This window comes from Bubalus bubalis, chromosome 18 (genome assembly GCF_019923935.1).
Source record: "Bubalus bubalis isolate 160015118507 breed Murrah chromosome 18, NDDB_SH_1, whole genome shotgun sequence".
Taxonomy (NCBI): Eukaryota; Metazoa; Chordata; class Mammalia; order Artiodactyla; family Bovidae; genus Bubalus; species Bubalus bubalis.
The window spans coordinates 64975728-65000970 of record NC_059174.1 but is presented as its reverse complement, the minus strand read 5'-3'; the positions used below and the strand labels follow the sequence as shown (position 1 = coordinate 65000970).

Below are 25243 nucleotides of genomic sequence, written 5' to 3'. Positions count from 1 at the left end.
AGGTCACAGTACTGAAGGACAGCAGTCCTCTCCTTGATGCTTGGCTACTTGGGCATACACTTGGGATCAACCAGAAGACTCTTGGGAGTCCTTTGGACTGCAAAGAGATCAAACCAGTCAATCCTAAAGGAAATGAACCCTGAATATTCACTGGAAGGGCTGATGCTGAAGCTCCAATACTTTGGCCATTTGATGCAAAGAGCTGACTCACTGGAAAAGACCCTCATGCTGGGAAAGATTGAAGGCAGGAGAATGGGGGGTGCAGAGAATGAGATGGTTAGATAGCATCACCAACTCGATGAATATGAATTTGAGCAAACTGGGAGATCGTGGAGGACAGAGGAAGCTGGCATGGGATGGCAAAGAGTGGAAAATGACTTGGTGACTAAACAAGTTAACAATGGGAGATCGCACACTTTATTTACAGTAATGCCACCAGTACATGTGTACATGTGATGGAGCTCTCTGGAGGGCTCCATTCAGAAAATTTTGGATACAGTTCCTCAGTCATGTCTGACAGATACTCTGTCAGATATTAGATGCAGATGTTATGTGGATTTTCTTAACTGGATGCTATTGTTTGGGTGTCATGATCTGGACTAGTGGGTACACGATCTGTGTCCTTCACAGGCACAAGCAGCAGGTCCAACACATTCACAGCAACGGAATTTCCCCAGACCTTCCCATGATGCCAGAGCCACACACGTCATCCTGATCCTGGTGAGCTTCTTCGACTTTTAACTCTCTCTTCCATTTCTACTCTTTCTGTTGCTATGATTGTAAATCCAGGCCAGTGACTGATAGACGCTGTGTTACTAGCTTCCTTCATGTTTCCCAGCTTCCAGCTCCTTTGTGCAGTGACACTTGTTTCTCTAAGTTCTTTGTCTTCTGCACCAGAGAAAAATGCTTTTCCTACTTTTGTTAAACATCTGTAAGTTTTCTCTCATTTTGGCATTTGGATCACTCACTTTTTTTTTTTTTTTTGCTTTTTAAAATTAATTTTTATTCTTTTAAAATAGGTAACTATCATGTGCAATATATTCTGCTACATCCTGGGGTAAAATGGTAAGTATATCCCTGCCTTCAATTGCTAAGAGAAAAACAAGTTATACGGTAATTAATTAACCTAATTATGCTTCATCATCTAGTAGGATGCCCTGGCAAAATGGAAAGAAACATTAAACTGAGAGGTACAGTTTGTTACCACGTGCTTGTTTGCACCACAGGGACACGATCCGCTTTGCTCCCCCACCAGACACCTCCTGTTCAGGAATGTTTATGAAATGAAGGGAATTCATCTCAGGTAGGCCACTGGTTCATAATAGCTACAAGCCTGCAAGCCCTTACTGACATTTTTATTTCTAGTCCCCAGGCCCATATCAATGGCCAGAGAGGTCATGGCCAAAGTGACATGGCAGATGTGGTTAAGCAGGCAAGTGACTATTTCTTTCTCATATAGCAAAATATACTAGCTTCTCATGTGATACTCAAATGTGTCCTGCTTCTGTGTGAAAGCAAACTGAACAATCAAGAGCCACACATCCTCCACATGGCTGAACACCCCTGGAGGCAATGTTTCTCTTTCTTCATCATCACAGCACCAAGCACCAAGCAACTAGAGGCCACCCCTATAGCATGAAGTCCAAAATTATTCAAAGCAAGCAATCCTAGTTGTTTACCCCACTCTGCCAGGCCTTTCCCACAGAACCGCAACACAGACAGTGTTCTGAACACTCCCCACTCCTGCCTTGTCTCATGACTACCCTGATAACTTTCCCATGTGTTTCCAGGATTTGTGAGCATCACTGTTTTCCTTTTTTCTTGTAGCCACACCTGACTGACCATTTTCATAAATAATACAAATCACTTTCATAGATACTCCCTTTATTAAACATCTGGTGGTTTGTACCATCCAGAAAATACAATCTTAACAATTCTGTGGAAAATTCACCTTTTTTAATTTTTAATTGCAGTAGCTTTACAATATTCTACTAGTTTCAGGTGTACAGCACAGTGATTCAGTATTTTACAGATTATACTCTACCAAATGTTATTATACAATGATGGCTATAATTCTTTATCTGATACAATATAAATTTGTTGCTGTTTTATAAATGATTTTTAATTTCTTAATCCCATACACATAATTTGTCCCATCACACTTCTGTCTCTCCTTTGATAACTATTAGTTTGTTTTCTGTATCTGTGTAGTTGCTAAGTCATGTCCAGCTCTTTGAGACCCCATGGACTGTAGCCTGCCAGGCTCCGCTGTCCATGGGATTCTCCAGGCAAGAATACTGGAGTGGGGTGCCACTTCCTCCTGCAGAGGGTCATCCTGAGCCAGGATTGAACCCACACCCCCTGCACTGGCAGGCAGGCTCTTTATCAGTGAGCCGCCAGTGAAGCCCCTAAACCTTTTTTCTTTTTTTTTTTTGCTTGTTTGTTTCTGTTTTGCACGTGTATTCTTTTGTATTGTTTTTAAGTTGCACATAAGAGATATCATACAGTATCATACAAGTCTCTTCTCCACTCTTGGCTGCCCTAAACCCAGTGCAATGCTGTGGCACGGAGGTGCTGGGAACAGAGCATTACCAGGTAGATAACAGGATCATTTATTTACAGGAAAACCACGAATGCTGCTTTCCAGTGGATAGTCATGACCACTGAGCATGGAGTGCAGTGTATGAGCAAGACTCTTGAGGAGGGGTGCAGGGACAGAGGATGGATTAGGTATTCTTTGAGTTCCCAAAGCTGGGTTGGAAGGGAAAGAGGATCACAGTGACCAGACTCCCCTTGTCCTGAAAACAGGCAACCTGACACTGAATTCCAAATACCTGTCCATTGCTGGGAGATAATTAGAAAACACACCCTCTGTGCCTCAAATCCCTCCCTAGAAATGGTCCATTTGCTGCCTGGTGACTGTACTTATGTCCTCCCACGCCGTTACTATCCCAACTCCAACGCTAGTGCTCTCCTCATTAGCTGCATTCGTGAGGCCCCTTCTCCAGTGTGAACTCTCGATAACCAAATAGACCTGATCTACTATTAAGATTCCCCACATTCACTGCACTCAAAAGGCCTTTCTCCAGTGTGAATTCTCTGATGATTAAGAAGACTGAACTTATTAATAAAAGACTTCCTGCATTCACTGAACTCATAAAGGTTTTCTCAATGGTGAACTCTTTGATGATACTGAAGGCCATAGCTAGCAGTAAAAGATTTCCCACATTCACTGCACTCATAAGGTTTTTCTCCACTGTGAACTCTCTGGTGATACCGAAGGCTAGAGCTAGCAGTAAAAGATTTCCCACATTCACTGCACTCATAAGGTTTTTCTCCACTGTGAACTCTCTGGTGATACCGAAGGCCATAGCTAGCAGTAAAAGATTTCCCACATTCACTGCACTCATAAGGCCTTTCTCCGTTGTGAACTCTCTGATGACGAAGAAGGCTCGAACTGCTAGTAAAACATTTTCCACATTCACTGCACTTATAAGGCCTTTCTTCAGTATGAACTCTCTGATGATTGCGAAGGCTCAACCTAACAATGAAAGATTTCCCACATTCACTGCACTCATGAGGCCTTTCTCCACTGTGAATTCTCTGATGATACCAAAGGCTAGAGCTAGCAGTAAAAGATTTCCCACATTCACTGCACTCATAGGGCTTTTTTCCAGTGTGGATTTTCCTACTGGAACTGAGGTGGTGCATTTGATTAAAGGATGTCCCACAGTCACTGCCTTTATACAGCACTTCCCTGTTGTGAACTTTCTGATGATATCGGATGCCAGCCAGAGTTATAAAAGATTTCCCACATACATTACAGGTATAAGGCCTTTCTCCTTTGTGAATTCTCTGATGTCTATGGAAATTGGAGTTGTTGATAAAAGATTTCCCACATTCATTGCACTTATAAGGCCTTTCTCCAGTGTGAATTCTTTGATGTACATAGAAAGAGGATTGATGGGTAAAACATTTTCCACATTGAGTGCATTCATATGGCCTTTCTCCGGTATGAATTCTCTGATGTCCAACGAAACGGTTCTTATAGGTAAAAGATTTATCACATTCCTTGCACTGATAAGGCCTTTCTCCAGTGTGGATTCGCCTATGAATCCTGAGATACTTTCTTTGGCCAAAGGATTTCCCACATTCAGTGCACTCAGAAGACCTTTCTCTAATGTGACCTTTCTGGTGCTGAACATGGTTACTTTGGTGAGTGCCGCCTTTGAACTCACAAGACTGTTCACTAGTGAGGATTCTCTCATCTTGAACAAGTATGTCTGTGCGGCTGGAGGCTTTCTTGCCTTCTCCCGAGCGCTGATGACTTTTTCCACTGTGAAAAACAACTTCACACTCCTTACTGTTGTTTTGTTGATTCCTGGTGTTTTTGGCCTGTGGCTGAACTCCAAGGTTGGCCACGAATTCCTTCTCAATCTCATTGTATGGGGAGAGACTTCCTGATGCATGAATTGTGCAGCTCTTCAAAAATGAGAGTTTCCCCATAATATATTGTAAAAGAGTCTCTCTCGTGTGCTGCTTCTGGTGCTGCTGAATGTCTGCAGTGAAACAGAACCGTTTTCCATGTGCCCCACATGTGTTTGCTTTCTGTCCACTATTTGTTCCCTGCTCTTCAGTCAAGTGCAAAATGTTTCTCAAGACCAGGATGCATATCTTACAGGGCTGGACCTTCTCAGCAGATGAATCTGTCCTGGGACTCCCAATCTGTGACACTCCTGCAGATTTGCTCTGTTCAAAAGGTATCTCTTCATCCCCAACTCCAGGCCAAGAACCTGAAAACAATAGTGAAGTCCATATTGAGTTTAGTACAGGGAAATGCCACTGTTAAAACTGTACATCTGACACTTGAAAGAACAAGTCCAGTTAGGGTCAGACTGAGGAAGCAGCTGCTCTGTGTTACAGGGCTTTAAGGTTACAGAACAGATGAGGTCTCAGCAAACACAGGACACAAGGACTGGGTATGGAGCAAGGGTGAAACGCCTTTTCTACAGTTCACTCTTATCGATAGCTTCTGCCTGGACCACAACTGCTGGTGACCTTTTCTCTGCAGAACTGTATGTCCAGGCCTCAGAGAATCTGACTGGACAGGTACCTAGTGCTTAAGGAATATTAAGGGATACTCCTGTGTTTCAGGACATAAACAGTGTCAGAAAATACTCTGGAGGAAACACTGTGAAGACCAATGAGATAAACGGTTTAGAGAGGTGGTAGGGAATTAATCCCAGGCTGGAGTCAGAATAAAAATGAGAAGTAGGACTTCCCTGGTGCCACAGTGGGTAAGAATCCACCTGCCAATGGAGGGGACATGGATTCGAGGCTGGGTCTACAACGATTTCACATGCTGTGGAGCAACCAATACCATGCACAGCTACTGAGTCTGTGTGCTACAACTACTGAAGCTTGCAGGCCTAGAGCCCATGCTCTGCAATGAGAGAAGCTACCACAATGAGAAGCCCGCATACCACAACAAAGAGTAGCCCCAACTCGCCACAACTATAGAAAGCCCTTGCAAAGCAATGAAGATCCAGCCAAAAATAAAATTAATGGATAAATAAATAATGAGAAGTAGAAGAAAGTGTAAGTTGGTAGTGTGAAGAATGGAGAAAAGACTATAGAAATGACTTGTGGCCACTGGCAATCACACTAAAAGCACTAGTCAAACATGATAGGTTCCTGGAATGACTTGAACATAAACCTGACATGAAGCTATCCCAGCTGCCATTCAACTTGGCCAGACTACCTGAGAGTGCTTTGTGCTGAGACCAGCGTCATGTCCACCCTGCGAATCATGAAGGACTGTCCACTCTCAGTTCAACAACTACATGGAAGGCAAATGATATAACTCTTAATAGAAGAGCAGGTCAGGTGAGTGGCCAACACCAGCCCAGAAGAACTCAGCACACAAAAAGGGACAATATTTAAATACTGCAAAAAGAAGCTCTGATGGAACCAGATGAAAGGATGTGCAGCAGATGGAATACAAAATGTTAGGATTCCATCTCCTAGCCTTAACAATAACTGTGCTGACAGAATCCAACGGTAGCTCTTGGAACTCGAATCTACTGAAGATCTGCAGTTTCCCAAGTTAAATTTATTTCAGGCAAGTTCAGTTCTTAGCCTCTGGAGCTGTCCATTCCCCAACCCAAAGTCCCATGGCAGGCTACTATGTACATGTTTCTAGAGCAGACTGCACATACTTTTCATGAGCCAGCATGGAAAATAAGGACCTAGTTAGTCCTCCAAATGTCAGTGCTCTATAGCCTGACTGCTGTTCCTGAATGCATGTGAGTAATACAGAGGTGTACACCCATTGCTGTAAATGGTACCACCGATACACAAATCTCCTCCCCCTCTGGCTGAAGATTTTAAGGGCCAGCATCTCACCTCCTGCTCTTCATTTTTTTGTTTTTCCCTTTTGAGAGTGAGACATTTGAGGACTAAGGCAATCAAAAGCAAACACTGGGCTTCCCTGGTGACTCAGTGGTGAAGAATCTGCCTGTCAATGCAGGAGACACAGGTTTAACCTCCCGTCTGGGAAGATCCCACACGTTTTGGAGCAACTATGTGCATGTGCCACAACTACTGAGCCTGTGCTCTAGAGCCTGGGAGCCACAACTACTGAGCCCATGTGCCACAATTACTGAAGCTCACATACCCTTGAGCCCGTGCTCTGCAACAAAAGAAGCCAGAGCAATGAGAAGCCCATGCACTACTAGAGCATAGCCCCTGCTCACAACAACTAGAGAAAAGTATGTATCAACAAAGACCCCGCACAAACAATAAATGAATAATAATTAAAAAAATCATAAAAGACAACTGCTTATATTGTGGAATTTTAAGTCATGGTGCACCTCCAAGGAAAGGCACACTGAAAAGCCTGTCAGTTTACATCTCATGTCAATATACAGGAAAGAGACACTCTAAAAACATCAAAAACCAGAACCCCCCACCCCGCAAACCCTGGTTAATGGCAAGCACAGTATCTTCAGAATTACAACCATAAGATGCCAATGTTCAGTTGTCAACAACAAAACTCACAAGGCATACAAAGAAGGAAAGGACAATAACAATCAACAGCTGCTGTACCTTATGAAAAGGTACAAAAAGAATAGATGGTAACCATACTTAGTTGCTCACTCATGTCCAGCTCTTTGCAACCCTATGTCCATGGGGATTCTCCAGGCAAGAATACTGGAGTGGGTTGCCATGCTCTCCTCCAGGGAATCTTTTCAACCCAGGGATCAAACCCAGGTCTCCCACATTGCAGGTGGATTCGTTACTGTCTGGGCCACCAGTAGAGCCCATAGGGACTAGAAAAAGATTTGTCTGAAAAAGATGTTCAAATTGGTAAACAAATGAACCAAAAGAAATTTTAAAAAGCTGCCTCAACAAAATGGAACTAACAATAAAAGATACAGCAAGTTGTTTTGCTTTGTTGTTTTTTTTTTTTTTTGATAGTATTTTAAAAAAAAGAAATTTGGGAGCTGAAAAGTACAATTGCTGAAGCGAAAAAAAAAAAAAAATCCCTAGAGAAATCCAATGCAGAAAAACATCCCAGATTTGAGGCAAGATATGAATGTAAACATCCAAGAACATAAATGAACTTCAAGCAGAATAAACGAGAAGACCCACATCATGGCACATTATAATCAAACTGCGGAAACTCAGAGAATCTTGAAATCAGTGAGAGAAGTGACTCATCACAGACAAGGGGTCTCAAACAATATCATTAGCAGATTTCTTATGGGAAACCTGAGAAAACCAGAAGACGGTGGGCTGATATGTTCAGATGGCTGAAGGAAAAAAACCTGCCAACCAAGATTCTTTCAAAAATGAAGGAGAAATTAGCATATTTAGGTAAATTAGAAATTAGTATACCTAGGTAAATAAAAGATGAGGAAGTTCAAGAAATGCTAAAGGGAGTCCTTCAGGTTGAACCGAAAAGACACTAATGAGTAAAATGATACAGATAAAGCTGTATAGAAGCAGAAAAAAAAATTTTTTTTTGGCCTGCCAGCACGGCTCTCAGTATTTTAGTTCCAGACCAGGGACTGAACCCAGGCCCATGGCAGTGAGACTGCAGAGTCCTAACCACTGGACCACTAGGGAATTCCCAGAAAATTTTGTAATGTTACTGATGGTAAACTGGTATAAATTAAAATTAGTATGCTCTAGCTTTAGGATAATAAATGTAATCCCCATGGTAAATACAAAAAAATAAAGAAGAAGTTTTATTATGTACACAAAGGAAATGAAAAGGGAATTAAGATATTTCACTACCAAAAAAACACACAAAACAACAACAAAAAATCAACTAAATACCAAAGGAGAAAATAACAAAAAGGAATGACAAAGCTCCAAGGCGTATATAGAAAACAAAGAGCAAGATGAAAAAAATAACCTCTCATCAATAACTGCTATAACATGAATAGATTAACCTCTCAGAGCAAAACACAGACTGGCAGAATAGATTCAAAAAAACGATCCAGGAAACTCCCTGGCAGTCCAGTGGTTAGGATTCAGCAGTTTCACTGCTGAGGGCATGGGTTCAATCCCTGGTCACAGAAGGAAGAATTCACAGGCTGTGTGGCACAATCCAAGACAACAACAACTGTATGCTGTCGACAAAACACAAGTTGAAAGGTAGATAAAGATATTTCAGGCAAATAGTAACAAAAAGCACACAGGAGTAGCTATAAATCATACCAAACAATAAGGATTTTAAATCTAAAAAGACTACGAAGGACATATATTTTGGGAAGATTCAATGTAAGATGATGCAGTAAGTATAAATAGTCACACACTCAATAGTAGATCACTGAAATACACGAAGCAAAAACTGACAATCAAGAGGAGAAACAGACAGTTCTACCTTAATATTTGGAAATTTCCATACTCTACTCTCAGTAATGGATAGGAACAATAGATTTAATTAGATAAAGTTTATACCAACTATCCTCTCTAACCACAACAGAATGAACATCCATAACATAACATATGGAAAACTGAAATATCTACAAAATTCTGGAAATAAATAGGTTCAAGAAAATAATCACAAGGGAAATCAGAAAATATTTAATAGACCAATGTAAACAAAACACCACATACTAAAACTACAGGATGCAGCAAAGGCAGTACTAAGGAGAACATTTACAGCAATAAATGCTCATATTAAAAAAAGAAATATCATAATCTTTACAAATTGATGAACTAAAAAAAAAAAAACCCCACACATATTAAATAGACAAAGCATTCTGAAAAAGGAAATGATATAGATCAGACAAATAAAATAGCCAGAACATTCTGTTCTTAATAAGGTAACTGACAAGAAAAACAAGTGCTCAATTCCAGCCCTCTCTACACATGGCTGTCCCACCTAATGGGAGGAAAATAAATTGAAAGTAACTTGTGAAGTTCATAGTCCAGACACACAAGCTCATTAAAAGACTGATAAGTAAACATACTATGAATCCTTCCAGTACTGTGGAGGCTTCCCTTCTCCACATCTTACCAACACATGAATAAAGGCCTATTTATAGTGGTTCCTTTTACTCCATACATCATGCCAGTTATCAAGAAAAAATTACACAGCATACTAAATAGTGAAAAGCAATCTGAAGAGACAAAGGAAACTTCAAAACCAGAATCAGCTATCACAAGGATGTTGTAATTATCACACTGGAAATACAAAACAAGTATGATATATATGCTGATTAATGTTTGGTAGAGTTGGGAGTTTGTGATGGACAAGAAGTCTGGCATGCTGCAGTCCACAGGGTCTCAAAGAGTTGGACATTTGAGAAATGGAAATTCAAAGAAATAACTCAAAAGTCTAGAAGTCAAAAAGACTGTAACAGACATGAAGAATGAATATGATGGGCTTATTGATACACTGGACACAGCTGAGGAAAGAATCTCTGTGCTTGATGTGTAGAAACTTCCAAAACTGAAAAGCAAAGAGAAAAATGAAAGAAAGAAATGCAAATCAAAACTACAGTGAGGTACCACCTCATACCAGGCAGAATGCCATTATTAAGAAGTCTACAGGGGCTTCCCTGGTGGTCCAATGGCTAAGACTCCATGCTCCCCTGCTTACCAAAAAAAAAAAAAAAAAAAAACAGAAAAGAAAACTTCATGCTCCCAATGAAGGGGGCCCAGATCCTATCCCTGGTCAGGGAATTAAGATTCCACAAGCTCGAGATAAGAGTTCGCATGTAGCACCTAAAAGCTCCCAGGTGTCCCAATTAAGACCCAGAATAGCCAAATAAATACTTACATACACACATATTAAAAACAAAAGTCTACAAATAACAAATGCTGTTGGGCAGCCATTATGAAAAACAGTATAGATGTTCCTCAAAAAGTTAAAAGTAATGTTGCCATTATGATCCAGCAGTTTAACTCCTGGGCATATATCCAGCCAAAAATTTTAATTCAAAAAGATATAGACTCCTATGTTCACAGCAGTCGAGTCAAGCTCATGAGGATAAAAACAGAGAACACAAATTAATAACACAAACAAAAAATTCAAAATAAAACATCACTGTGGATACCACGGAGATTAAAAGAATAATAATGAAAAATATGAGTAATCTCTAACCCCATGAATTTGATCACCTAGATGCTGCTAAGCTGCTGCTAAGTCGCTTCAGTCGTGTCCGACTCTGTGCGATCCCATAGACTGCAGCCCACTAGGCTCCCCCATCCCTGGGATTCTCCAGGCAAGAATACTGGAGTGGGTTGCCATTTCCTTCTCCATCTTGCATCTCCTAGATGCAAGGGATCAATTTCCTGAAAGACAGTCTACCAAATCCCACACAATAGATAATCTGAATAGGTCTGCATCAATTAAAGAAGATGAATCAGGGGGCCTCACTGGGGTTCCAGTGGTTAAGCTCTGTGCTTCCACTGCATGGGGCATGCATTCAATTCTTGGTCAGGGCCTAAGATTTTTCAAGCTATGCAGTGTGGCCAAAAAGAAAATTCTTCCAAACATGTAATGAGAGAATGTATTATACAATTCTCTACAATCTCTTTCAGAAAACAGAAACAAAGGAAATAGCTCCCAACTCATTATTTGAGGCCAGTATTACTTTAATACCAAACCAAAAACATTAAAAGAAAACTATAGAATAATATCTCTCATGAACACAGACACAAAAAATTTAACAACTTTTAAAAATCGATTAAAAAACTATATAAAAAGAATTATATACCATGACCAACTGGGCAAGTGAAACTGGTTTAACATTTGAAAGTCAGTTAACATAATACCTATCAATACTTAAAATATATATTGATTGGTATCCAGTTATATAAGTTCTTATATTTTGGAATATTTACTCCTTAAATATATGGCTTGCAAATATTTTCTCCCATTAGGCAGGTTACCCTTTGATTTTGTTGATAGTTTCTTTTGCTGTTTAGAAGCTTTTTAGTTTAATTAGGAAAAGGTATACTTATTGGGAAGGAAGGAAAATTGTCTTCACTCTCAGATGACATGATCAGGTAGGTTAGAAACCCCAATATAGACACCCTGCCAAAAATATCCTAGAACAAAAAGTAATTACAGGCCACTCTTGCCTTCTGAGATGGCCCACATTCTGGGTGTATCTCTCTAAATAAGCCTGCTTTCACTAAAAAGCAACCAAGTTTTCAGGATACAAAGTTACAATATAAAAACCAATCACTGACCTACATACCAGCCCCACAAAAAACTGAAATTTGAGGCTAAAAACTAAATACCATGTACATTAGTACAAAAAAAGAGAAAAAGAAAGTGACATTTAGTTATAAATCTACCAAGACATGTACAAAAGGCAAAAGCTTCAACATGTTGGATTTGGGCATGATTTCTTGTCTATGACAACAAAAGCACAAGCGACAAAAGAATAAATGAGATACTGAACCTAAAAAAAAAAAAAAAAAGAACTTTTTTTTTTGTTTGTTTCATACCTTTAACTTAATGTCATCTGTCAATTATACCTCAAGAAAGGTATAGGGGAAAAGGAAAAAACTGACCTATTGTACATCACAGGGAACTATAAACATAGTAAAAAGGCAACCACAGAGTACAACAAGGAATTAATATCCAGAATATATGGATGAAGTCTAGAACTCAACAACTAAAAAAAAACCAATCTGATGAAAAAAATAGGAAAAGGACCTGAATAGATATTTTTGAAAGATATACACAGGAATTCCCTGACAGTAGAGTGGTTAAGACTCTACATATTCACAGCCATTAGGCCCAGGTTCAATCCCTGGTCGGAGAACTAAGATCCCAGAAGTCAACATGGCTTGGACCAAAAAAAAAAAAAAAGATATACAAATGGCCAATAAGCACACCATAAGGTAAATGCAATGGAAATGGTAAAAATATACCACTACACATCCATTAGATGGTAGTCATCAAAAGACAAAAAATAAAGCTGCAGGTATGTATGTAGGGAAACTACATACATGTAGGAACCTTGAAAAAGGTTGTGGGAAGAATAGCTCACCATCTGTTTAGTAGTGCCCATGTCAGTGACAACACTCTTCTGTACAGACAGGCAAAATAAATATCAGATACATGGTAACCATGGTCCACATGTAAGAAAGACAGAGCTGTCCCTGGGGAAAAGAAGAAAGGCAGAGCCTAGCTCAAGAGGATAGAGGAGGGAGTGGGGCCTTACCCAGCATGCATACAAGTGCAAAGTTTTCCAACATGACATCAAGGTACAGTTGTATCTGAGCCTCATCAAGAAGACACCATTCTTCCTGGGAGAAGTACACGGCCACATCCTCAAAGGTCACATGGCTCTGGTGTAACAGGGACAAATAAAATCATGAACAGTCTCACACTTTCCATCTTCTCACACATCTCCTCTACTGTCCAACCTGATGGAGTCTCCTGATACCTGGGGAAGAAAAACTCCCTCCTCTGATCTGAACTTCCTGTTGCCTCTGGAACACACAGGCATTTAATTTCAAGCTGAAATTCTGCTCTTCCCTGTTGTTTACTCCCACCAGAAAAAAAAGACCCCCACTTACCTTAACCAGCTTAGCCTTACCTCAAAGCACTTCAACATACTGGTATGGGTTTCAATGTTCCATAATTCCTCCATAGAACCAGTGTGCACTCACTACCCCAGGCACAGGGTTGCCAAGGTCCCCAAACCGAAATGTTGGGAGAATAGCAGGTTAAGAGCCCCAAGACCCTCCTCAAATACAGAAAATGTGTGCGTGAGAGTGTGAACAAGGGACTGGGACAACCTCCATTTACTAAATGTTCTTCTGCAGCTGTGGGAATCTGTGGGAACATGCAGACCACAGAGGAAAGTGACCAGGGCAGTGCTCCAGGGGCTCAGGACTTGCCAGGGCAGCTGCCTGGTACCATAGCCCGATAACCTCAGGCTGACTGGCTAACATCTACTGTATGACTAGATCCTCAGTACTACCTTTTATCAGCTGTGAGCTCTGAGAAGCCATACTTTCCATTGCTCAAGTCCTCATCAACCCCTACAGACTTTTCTTCCACTGAACAGGCCTTGGAGAGCTTTTATTTATTTATTTTGGAGAACTTTTAAAAGCCCACAGATCATATGCTTCCTTTACTCAAAACTCTCCAGCGTTCCCAGTGCCCTAAGAAGAAAGGTACAACCTCTCATCTGCCACTCCACGTGCAGCCTGGCTTCAAACTTTGTTTTTTGAAGAAACACGATGGACTCCAGGTTCCCCAATGTTCCTGGTTCAGTTGCATCTCCAAGCCTCACCCACACCACATTACACCTGTGGTCAGAAAGAGGGACACCACCCGTGAAGGCCTCACTGCGGTTGGGCCGGCACATGAGATAAAGTGTGAAAAATGGGACACCTCCTGCCATATAGGTAAACAAAAAAGATGTCACAGTGATCAGCGATTGCAGCCCTCCAGTGTGAGCCAGCGAGCCCTAGGAATTCCGGAAGGAGAATACTTGCCATTTAGCAGCCAGCAGACTACAGTCACTCCTGTGCTGAATCCCGAGAACCTCAGGATATGAAAACACAGGATACTGGCCCCAGATAGCCGAGGTGCATATCAAAGGAGTTGTGGAGCCCTATACCGAGATGATAGGACAATATCTCCATGATTAGCCAAGCTCCAGGGCAACCACTGTCATGTTCATTCTGTTCCTAACCAGCCAGCTCCAGCCTCCATATGACATAATATACAGAATCCTGACTATTGACCTAACATCACCCCTCTCCACAGGAATTTCCTTTTCCTTGAGGCTATAAAAATAGTCGGCAAGCCCTTGAGCCACCCGCTGTTCTAACAGTCTCCTGGTGGCTCTCCCTGGTCAGTTAGGGAGTCCGCCCTCTGTCTTTGCAGCACCCCTCTCTACCTCTCCCCTTTGTTCTCAATAAATTCGCTCTAGTCTAAAATGCTTTGTGTCTGGCAATTATTTTTCAACTACAGCTCAGACTGCCACGACAGAAATGATTTCAGTGAGCCCAGACTCACATCTTTCCATACACAGAAAAGTGCTTAATTCCTTAACTTGGGTTATCTGACTTTCCTTAACAATAATCTATTGATGTTCAAACACTTGCCCTTTGTTGCAAAACTTATATATACGCTGGCTTTGTTAGGGGAGCACACTGAAACCGCCTGCCCTGGCCAGGTACCATAGTAACTATTTGCATGCGTTGTTTTACAACAGGAGGTCCTGGTAAGGAACACTGGAACTAATAAGCCACACCAACAGAGAGTTCAGGAAAGGTAAAAAAGTGACACCAGGTGTCCAAACACCTCCCAGAATCATCCTCACTGGCATCCATCTTGGCTGAACAAGGTGTGCACCACCCGGAAGGACTCTTGAGTCAGAAAGATTGGCTAAAGACAACCAAAGCTAATCCCGTCACCATAGAACTCCAGACTGCAACCCACGTGGCAGAGCAGCTCTCCTGGGTTCCCCTACCCTACTGCTGTCCGCCCCAGAGCCCCTTCCCAATAAAATCTCTTGCTTTGCCTGCACAAGTGTGTCCTCGAACAATTCACTTCCCAGTGTTAGAGCCCACTTTCGGGTCCTGGAGGGGGTCCCCATTCCTGTAACAGTTTCTCCCTTCACCTCCCAGGGTTCCTTGAGATGTTTCTTGGGCTGGAAATCCTAAAAATCCCCACGGAATAAAACACAACTCAACTTCTGAGCTGTACGTTTTTTAAGGGAAGCTGCTCACCTGGGGTGTTCACATTCTGGTGGGGAAACGGGCAGCGAAGAACCCGGAACTCACTGCACTTACCTGACCGGGGTCCTTCAGGGCAGGCACCGCCATCAGAGCTTCTTTCCACAGAGCGGTGCGGCGACCCTCCACCTCGTCAGGTCGGACTTGGCGCGGACACACCCTGCAGGCGGCAGTGTCCCCAGCTCTTACGCCGTCCCCTATGCGGTGCCTTCGAAGACGCCCCTTGCGCTCTCTCGGCCTGCAACAGGCCTCCCAACGCTGCACGCTCAGACCTTCCGTCCTGCTCCACAGACTTGAGAGGAATCAAAATGTCCGCCAGGAAGACACCTGAAGCCCCTCCCCGGAAACGCTCCTTTTCTGTATTTTCATTGGATAAACGTCACTGCTCCACCACGCAACACTTCTGGGTAATGTAGTTCCAAGGCCTCAAGGAAGCATGGTCCACACCTGAAACACTGGGGCAGAAAATGCCAAGATGAATTGCCAGGAGAGCTGAGAAGTGACCTCTAGGGCTGGAGAAGGAATTCATCCTTCCTAAGGGAGAGGGGGAACCATTAGAACATGTAGCCTTTTTGTCGTTAGGCACAGATTTGATTGTTGTTGAAACTGTGGATCTGGTCAGAAACTCTGCAGTGAGATGTTGGGAGGTAGGTGAGGGGCCAAAGGCGGAAGTGGAGGTTTTGTTCGTACTGCACAAGGTTTTAGACTTCGCCATTGGCGGGGAATAACCATGCGGAATCCGACCTGGTCGCCCTAATGTCACCACTCGGGTCCCTGCAGAGGCTCCCATGGCAGCAGTTGCGCTGACGCCCCCACCACAGGTAAATGCTGCGTGCTCAGGGTTCTCCCCTGCCTGCGTCAGCACCATAATATGAATGCCTCGAGTGAGAGGCGCCTGCTCACATTGCTTTATTGGCCCAGGACAGTGAGGCCTTCAGGAATGGTGTCCCTATTTCTGAGCACCACTGTGCTGTGTGGGTGAGGCTTGGAGATGGAACTGCAGCAGGAACATCTGGAATCCTGAGTCCATCCTGCTTCTGCAAGTCACATTTGAGGCCAGGCTGCACATGGAGTGGCAGATGAGAGGTTGTACTTTTTTCTCAGGGCCATGGGAGTGGAGGAGAATTTTGAGTAGAGGAAGAACACAATCTAAGTTAGGTGTTTAAAAACTCTGGAAAACCTGTTCAGCGGAAGAAAAGTCTATAAGAATTTGAGGGAGAGGGAAGTTGTGGCTTTTTCAAGGTCACAACTGATAAGCAATAGCACTGAGGACGGAGACATAGAGGAGAGGGTAGCCAGTCGACCTGAGGTTGTTGCCAGAATCTTGGCTCTGGGCACCAATGCCAAACAGGAATACTGAGTTATGGCAGCGTCAGCTACAAATTGGCACTTGCAAGAGCATTTGGTGGGCTTCAGCGGTGGTGCTAGTGGTAAAGAACCTGCTGGCCAATGCAGGAGATGCAAAGGACAAGCGTTTGGTCCCTGGGTGAGGAAGATTCCCTAGAGGAGGAAATGGCAACCCATTCAAGTATTCTTGGCCAGAAAATCCCATGGACAGACAAGTCTGGCAGACTATGGTCCATAGGATCACAAAGAATCAGACACGACTATAGCGACTTAGCTTGCATGCACAAGAGCATTTGCCAGTGATTGAACAGCAACAACAAAAGCATTTGTCTTCTGCCTCTGCAGAGACTGAACCCTGTGCTGCTCTAACTGCCCAGCTTCAACACCCCCTGAGGGGAATTCAGGGTAGACAGTGAGGCACTTTGTGCTCCAGGGAAACTGGTGGAACAGGTCTTTTAGATAGCTGGATATTTTGTGGAACTGATTTCATGATCCCAATCCTAGCATCTCTTCATATCTAGAAAAACACTAAATCCCTTCATGGTGACATCAGTTCCTCATGACTAGCAGAAAACCTTTCTTAAGTGCCAGATTGTATGGAACTCACCCTTCACCAAAATCTTATATATTGACCTTCTGCCACTGCCTTTTTGGAGCATTCTCTCAGGGCTATTTGAAGCGCTGTTTCCAAGGCTGCAGTCCTCATTTTGCCCCCAAATAAAGTTTAACGTGTGACTCTCAACATTGTGCATCTTTTTAGTTCATGGAGGAGAAAGAGTGGCTTTATTACTTTTCCAGGCAAAAGGGGAACACAGTACCTAGCACTTAAAGAACTGTGTGCCCCTGCTTCCTGGTGAGTAGAGAAAGGTTATGTAGTCAGATGGGCTTCCCAGGAGGCACAGTGGTAAAGAATCCACCTGCCAATGCAGGGGATGCAAGAGACACAGGTTCAATCCCTGGGTTGGGAAGATCCCCTGGAGAAGGAAATAGCAATCCATTCCAGTATTCTTGACTGGAAAATCCCATGGACAGAGGGGCTTAACATGCTACAGTCCATGAGGTCACAAAGAGTCGGATGTGATTGAGCATGCACGCATGTAGTCAGGCAGGTATATGTAGTAAGGATCAAGGCAGTAACAGTCTTGTATTCTTTCTTCCACAAAGTTTCAAAAGGGTAGTAGGGTTGCTGACAGGATTAGGATGTGTATAGGATCTTAGGTGATCCAGTCTCCTAATCTTGATGAGATTCTCTGGTTCTTTAATCTTGTTTCAAGTGGTTTCTTTGCTGTTCCTCTTTTGATTAGCAACTGTTCTGTTATATGGAAATGAGAGAAGGTCATGGAGACTGGAGTCTAGGCTATAAGAAATGGAGGACAAAAAGGCCTCTGTGCCCAGGAGTCCCACAGGGCCCTTCTCAGCATCAAGGTTACCTGGCTCTGGTGTCAGGCAGCGGTCCCAGCAAGTCCTAGTCCCTGGAGCATGACCCTGGTCACTTTCTTCCATGGCTTGCCTGTTCCCACACACTCCCAGGAGTGGAGAAACACCTTTGATAGGTGGAGGGTGTCCCAGTACCTCACTTGTTCTCACCCCCATTCACACATTCTCTATATTTGAGAAGGGTCTTGGGGCTCTTCACCTGGCATTCTCCCAGACCCTTGGAGAACCACATGATAAGGGTCTTGATTGAGTGCAGGCCAGGTTGTTGCCAGTTCCACCACCACTGGCAGGAAGTGTGGAATCAGTAACAGTATATCCCATTTTAAGGTGACAGTTAGCTGGTTTAGGTAAGTGAAGGTCTCTCTTTCTTGCTCTTTTTTTTTTTTCTTCTGGTGGAAGAAAAACAGCAGGGAAGAGCAGGATTTATGCTTGAAATGATTACCTGTGTATTCTGGAGGCATTGGGAGCTACAGCTCAGAGGAGGGAGGTTTCTCACCCCAGGTTTTAAGAGGCTCCATCTGGTAAGGCATCCTGGAATGTGAAGTCAAGTGGGCCTTAGAAAGCATCACTATGAACAAAGCTAGTGGAGGTGATGGAATTCCAGTTGAGCTATTCCAAATCCTGAAAGATGATCCTGTGAAAGTGCTGCACTCAATATGCTAGCAAATTTGGAAAACTCAGCAGTGGCCACAGGACTGGAAAAGGTCGGTGTTCATTCCAATCCCAAAGAAAAGCAATGCCAAAGAATGCTCAAACCACCACACAATTGCACTCATCTCACACGCTAGTAAAGTAATGCTCAAAATTCTCCAAGCCAGGCTTCCGCAATATGTGAACCGTGAACTTCCTGATGTTCAACCTGGTTTTAGAAAAGGCAGAGGAACCAGAGATCAAATTGCCAATATGCATTGGATCATGGAAAAAGGAAGAAAGTTCCAGAAAAACATCTATTTCTGCTTTATTGACTATGTCAAAGCCTTTGACTGTGGGGATCACAATAAACTGTGGAAAATTCTGAAAGAGATGGGAATACCAGACCACCTAATCTGCCTCTTGAGAAATTTGAATGCATGTCAGGAAGCAACAGAACTGGACATGGAACAACAGACTGGTTCCAAATAGGAAAAGGAGTACATCAAGGCTGCATATTGTCACCCTGTTTATTTAACTTATATGCAGAGTACATCATGAGAAACTCTGGGCTGGAAGAAGCACAAGCTGGAATCAAGATAGCTGGGAGAAATATCAATAACCTCAGATATGCAGATGACACCACCCTTATGGCAGAAAGTGAAGAGGAACTCAAAAGCCTCTTGATGAAAATGAAAGAGGAGAGTGAAAAAGTTGGCTTAAAGCTCAACATTCAGAAAACTAAGATCATGGCTTCCGGTCCCATCACTTCATGGGAAATAGATGCGGAAACAGTGGAAACCGTGTCAGACTTTATTTTGGGGGGCTCCAAAAATCACTGCAGATGGTGATTGCAGCCATGAAATTAAAAGACGCTTACTCCTTGGAAGGAAAGTTATGACCAACCTAGATAGCATATTCAAAAGCAGAGACGTTACTTTGCCAACAAAGGTTCGTCTAGTCAAGGCTATGGTTTTTCCATTGGTCATGTATGGATGTGAGAGTTGGACCGTGAAGAAGGCTAAGCACCGAAGAATTGATGCTTTTGAACTGTGGTGTTGGAGAAGACTCTTGAGAGTCCCTTGGACTGCAAAGAGATCCAACCAGTCCATTCTGAAGGAGATCAGCCCTGGGATTTCTTTGGAAAGAATGATGCTAAAGCTGAAACTCTAGTATTTTGGCTACCTCATGAGAAAAGTTGACTCATTGGAAAAGACTCTGATGCTGGGAGGGATTGGGGGCAGGAAGAGAAGGGGACGACAGAGGATGAGATGGCTGGATGGCATCACTGACTCGATGGACGTGAGTCTGAGTGAACTCTGGGAGATGGTGATGGACAGGGAGGCCTGGCGTGCTGCGATTCATGGGGTCCCGAAGAGTCGGACACGACTGAGCGCCTGAACTGAACTGATCTGGTAGGGCAGTAGAGGAGATGTACTGGAAGATGGAAGGTGGATTTTCAGAAGTGAGACTGTTCATAGTTTTATTTGTTCCTGTTATGTCAGGGCAGTGTGACCTTTGAGGATGGGCCATGTACTTCTCCTGGGAAGAATGGTGTCTTCTTGATGAGGCTTAGAAACACCTGTACCTTGATGTCATTCTGGAAAAACTTACACTTGTATATATGTTGCATACAATCTGCACACCTACCTCTGTCCTCTGAGCTGGGCTCTGCCTTTCTCCTTTTCCCCAAGGGCAGTTCCATCCTTCTCACATCTGGACCATGGGCACCATTTTCTTAAGAGCTGACTTATGTACTGGGGTTAGTATGGCTATGGAGTTGCATCCCTACTGAGAGGGTAACAGGCAGCCAGGGAGCTCCAAACGGAGGAAATAGGCTGCAAGTGGCAGACATTTTTAATCTCTTTTAAGCGGCAGGAGGAAGCAAACCAGTGTTATATTTTTTCTCCTTCTCTATACAAATTTGAAAAAAGGTTTCTCTTAAAATTCTGTGTTGCCAGAATGACACCTGGGTCCACCTGAACTTAACTTTTCTCAAACCTTGAGCTAACCAAAGCATTTTTCTTATGGAAATGTTTGTCTTAAGCTATGATAATGTACTGTGTATTTACCCTAGACTCTGTCTTCAAGTCGGTTCCCCCAAAGGCTCTGAACCAACTTGACAAGCCATCATGTTATACTCATACATTGTTCTCCTAATCTATGTTAATGAAACTTATATATGTATGGAAATCTGCCTTTCTTCAAGATTCATATCCATCGTTTTGTGGCCCGGGATGACTCACCTGGTGCCCACATTATCTCAAAATGCATGTTGTGGGTGAGGGGCCTGGTGGCATTCTCTGAGTTTTGAGACATTTCCTTTCTTTAGTTAGCAGGCTGCTAGTAACTATATAGATCAGATCAGATCTGGAAACTACAATAGAAGGGTAAGACCCGCTCTGGACAGAGGAATCCTGAAGATCACATAGCCCTGGGATTTCTTTGGAAGGAATGATGCTAAAGCTGAAACTCCAGTACTTTGGCCACCTCATGCGAAGAGTTGACTCATTGGAAAAGACTCTGATGCTGGGAGGGATTGGGGGCAGAAGGAGAAGGGGACGACAGAAGATGAGATGGCTGGATGGCATCACTGACTCGATGGACGTGAGTCTGGGTGAACTCCGGGAGTTGGTGATGGACAGGGAGTCCTGGCGTGCTGCGATTCATGGGGTCGCAGAGTCGGACACGACTGAGTGAATGAACTGAACTGAACTGAAGAGAAAACATACTCTAATCTAACCACCCCTGCCTCCGGACAGGTCATAAATTCTTTCTGTATCTATGGGAGTGTAACCGCAGGCTTGTGGATTATTAACTGTTTGAACACCTAACACTTGATAACACTTGAATAATGGGGTTATTGTGATTGTATTTATCCTTCCTTTGTTTTATGTACGTTTCAAGGAAATTGGGGTGGTGTATTCGGTGGTGTGATCTTCTTTTCCTTGTTCTTAAGGATGGTCTTAGTCTCTCGAGGGTCAGCGGGGTCCCTCTGTGCAGTCCACTCAGCGTTTTTGGGTCTGCATGGTATGTTCTCTTCACCCTTGTATGATGGATCCAAAGGACAATACCTGCAACTTTAACTGCAGTAGGGGTAGTTAGAATAACATAAGGGTCCTTTCACCGAGGGGCTAGCAAATCATGTTTCCAATCTTTGACCCATACTTGGTCACCAAGCGTAAACTCATGAATCTCTTCCTCAAGGGGGAACGGCACCCTTTCTTGTACAAACTTAGTTACTCAATTTATTACCTTACTCAGTTCCATCTGCTGTGAAATCCTATTCCCCCTTCAGATCAAATCAGATCAGTCACTCAGTCGTGTCCAACTCTTTGCGACCCCATGAATCGCAGCACGCCAGGCCTCCCTGTCCATCACCAACTCCCAGAGTTCACTCAGACTCACGTCCATCGAGTCAGTGATGCCAACCAGCCATCTCATCCTCTGTCGTCCCCTTCTCCTCTTGCCCGCAATCCCTCCCAGCATCAGAGTCTTTTCCAATGAGTCAACTGTTGGCATGAGGTGGCCAAAGTACTGGAGTTTCAGCTTTAGCATCATTCCTTCCAAAGAAATCCCAGGGCTGATCTCCTTCAGAATGGACTGGTTGGATCTCTTTGCAGTCCAAGGGACTCTCAAGAGTCTTCTCCAACACCACAGTTCAAAAGCATCAATTCTTCGGTGCTTAGCCTTCTTCACGGTCCAACTCTCACATCCGTACATGACCACTGGAAAAATCATATCCTTGACTAGATGGACCTTTGTTGGCAAAGTAATGTCTCTGCTTTTCAATATGCTATCTAGGTTGGTCATAACTTTCCTTCCAAGGTATAAGCGTCTTTTAATTTCATGGCTGCAGTCACCATCTGCAGTGATTTTGGAGCCCATAAAAATAAAATCTGACACTGTTTCCACTGTTTCCCCATCTATTTCCCATGAAGTAATGGGACCGGAAGCCATGATCTTAGTTTTCTGAATGTTGAGCTTTAAGCCAACTTTTTCACTCTCCTCTTTCACTTTCATCAAGAGGCTTTTTAGTTCCTCTTCACTTTCTGCCATAAGGGTGGTGTCATCTGCATATCTGAGCTTATTGATATTTCTCCCAGCAATCTTGATTCCAGCTTGTGTTTCTTCCAGTCCAGCGTTTCTCATGATGTACTCTGCATATAAGTTAAATAAACAGGGTGACAATATACAGCCTTGACAAACTCCTTTTCCTATTTGGAACCAGTCTGTTGGTCCATGTCCAGTTCTAACTGTTACTTCCTGACCTGCATACAAATTTCTCAAGAGGCAGGTCAGGTGATCTGGTATTCCCATCTCTTTCAGAATTTTCCACAATTTCTTGTGATCCACACAGTCAAAGGCTTTGGCATAGTCAATGAAGAAGAAATAGATGTTTTTCTGGAACTCTCTTGCTTTTTCCATGATCCAGCGGATGTTGGCAATTTGATCTCTGGTTCCTCTGCCTTTTCTAAAACCAGCTTGAACATCTGGAAGTTCACGGTTCATATATTGCTTAAGCCTGGCTTGGAGAATTTTGAGCATTACTTTACTAGCGTGTGAGATGAGTGCAATTGTGTGGTAGTTTGAGCATTCTTTGGCATTGCCTTTCTTTGGGATTGGAATGAAAACTGACCTTTTGCAGTCCTGTGGCCACTGCTGAGTTTTCCAAATTTGCTGGCATATTGAGTGCAGCACTTTCACTGCATCATCTTTCAGGATTTGGAATAGCTCAACTGGAATTCTATCACCTCCACTAGCTTTGTTCATAGTGATGCTTTCTAAGGCCCACTTGACTTCCCATTCCAGGATGTCTGGCTCTAGGTCAGTGATCACACCATCGTGATTATCTGGGTTAGGGGTGGCGGCCAGGAGGAGCAACCCCACACCCGAGGCCGGGGGCGGTGGCCGGGAGGACCAACCCCATGTCCAAGGAGCCGTGGCTGCGCGCGCGCAGGAGGGCCTAGAGGAGCTATCCCACGTTGAAGGTCAGGAAGGGGGGAGGTGAGGAGATACCCCTCTTCCAAGGTAAGGAGCAATGGCTGCACTTTGCTGGAACAGCCGTGGAGAGATACCCCACGCCCAAGGTAAGAGAAACCCAAGTAAGACAGTAGATGTTGCAAGAGGGCATCAGAGGGCAAACACACTGAAGCCATACTCACAGAAAACTAGTCAATCTGATCACACTAGGACCACAGCCTTGTCTAACTCAGTGAAACTAAGCCATGCCCGTGGGGCAACCCAAGACGGGCGGGTCATGGTAGAGAGATCTAACAGAATGTGGTCCACTGGAGAAGGGAATGGCAAACCACTTCAGTATTCTTGCCTTGAGAACCCCATGAATAGTATTCCCCCTTACCTGAGGCAAATTTGTTGACACCTGTTTTATTATGGGAGAGGGCCTCCCATACACAATTTCCTATGGAGAAGAGCCATGGGACTGTGGGGTCATCCCACTGAGTCTGAGCAGAGCCGTCAGAAGCAAGTCCACCCAGGAGCAGTCAGTCTCTATGATCCACTTGGAGAGTCTCTTTAATGTCCGGTTGGTTCATTCTACCATCTCAGAACTCTGGGCCTATAGGCAGTGTGCAGTTTCCATTTGATGTTTAAAGTTTTGCTTACTTGTTGTACTAAATCAGCTACAAAAGCTGGGTCATTGTCTGAACCAATGCTGGTAGGAAGTTCAAATCTGGAAACTATTTCCCTAAGCAGGCACCAGGCTACTTCTGATGCTCTTTCAGTCCAGGTAGGAAAACTTCTACCCATCCCGAGAACGTACAGACCATGACCAGCAGGTAACGGTAGTGTCGGTGAGGTTTCATTTCAGTGAAGTCCACTCCCAGGTGTTCAAAGGGCAGCGTGCCTTTCAGCTAAATACCTAGAGGTTTCTGTCTGAATACCCGAGAGGCAGCATTAACCTGTGAGCAGGCAGCATGGCCTAGGTGGGTCACTTGGTGTGTTTGGCTTACCAGATTGTGTGCCAGCTCCTCCGGTACCAATAATTTGCCACTTGGCAATTCCCGCCATCCCTTTTCAGTCTTGATGGCCCCTTCCGCTTTGGCTAACCTGACAGCCATTGTCCTTGTTTTATCAGGCTAGTGCCATCAGTATATAGGACCCAACTAGGGTCCGGAACCTTGTGTCCTGCTTTAAAACAAACCCCAGATACCTTACCTCCTCCTTGCAGACCTGTGCCTTCTTCTTCGGCACCCGGTAACCTGCTTCCATCAGCAGCTGGAGCAGTGCGTTTGTCCCTTTCCAGCATTTTTCCTCGGTCTCGGCAGCCAGCAGCAGGTCATCCCCATACTGTAGGAGCCAACATCCATACTATTCTGGATGGAATAAGTTCAGGTCAGAAGCCAAGGCTTCCCCAAAGACAGCTGGGGAGTTCTTAAACCCTTGTGGGGGAGTCCAGATGAGCTGTTGCTTGGTGCCCTGACTGGATCTTCCCATTCAAAGGCAAAGAAGGGCTGTGACGCTGGGGCGAGGCGTACGCAGAAGAAGGCATCCTTGAGATCTAGGCGAGTATAAACTTTAGTCCTCTGCGGGAGGAGGCTAAGTAAGGTATAGGGGTTTGGAACAGTGGGGTGTAAAG

General features: G+C 43.7%; 1 protein-coding gene across 1 annotated transcript; it reads right to left on the bottom strand.

Moving 5' to 3' along the window:
- Positions 1-394: 394 nt before the first annotated feature.
- On the bottom strand, positions 395-15559 carry LOC102409332 (zinc finger protein 211). The gene is given in 3 exon segments (XM_025270383.3): positions 395-4793; positions 12699-12825; positions 15289-15559. Coding segments are annotated over 3 exon segments (1908 nt in total). The 5' UTR covers positions 15322-15559; the 3' UTR covers positions 395-3045.
- Between the last annotated feature and the right edge of the window lie 9684 nt (positions 15560-25243).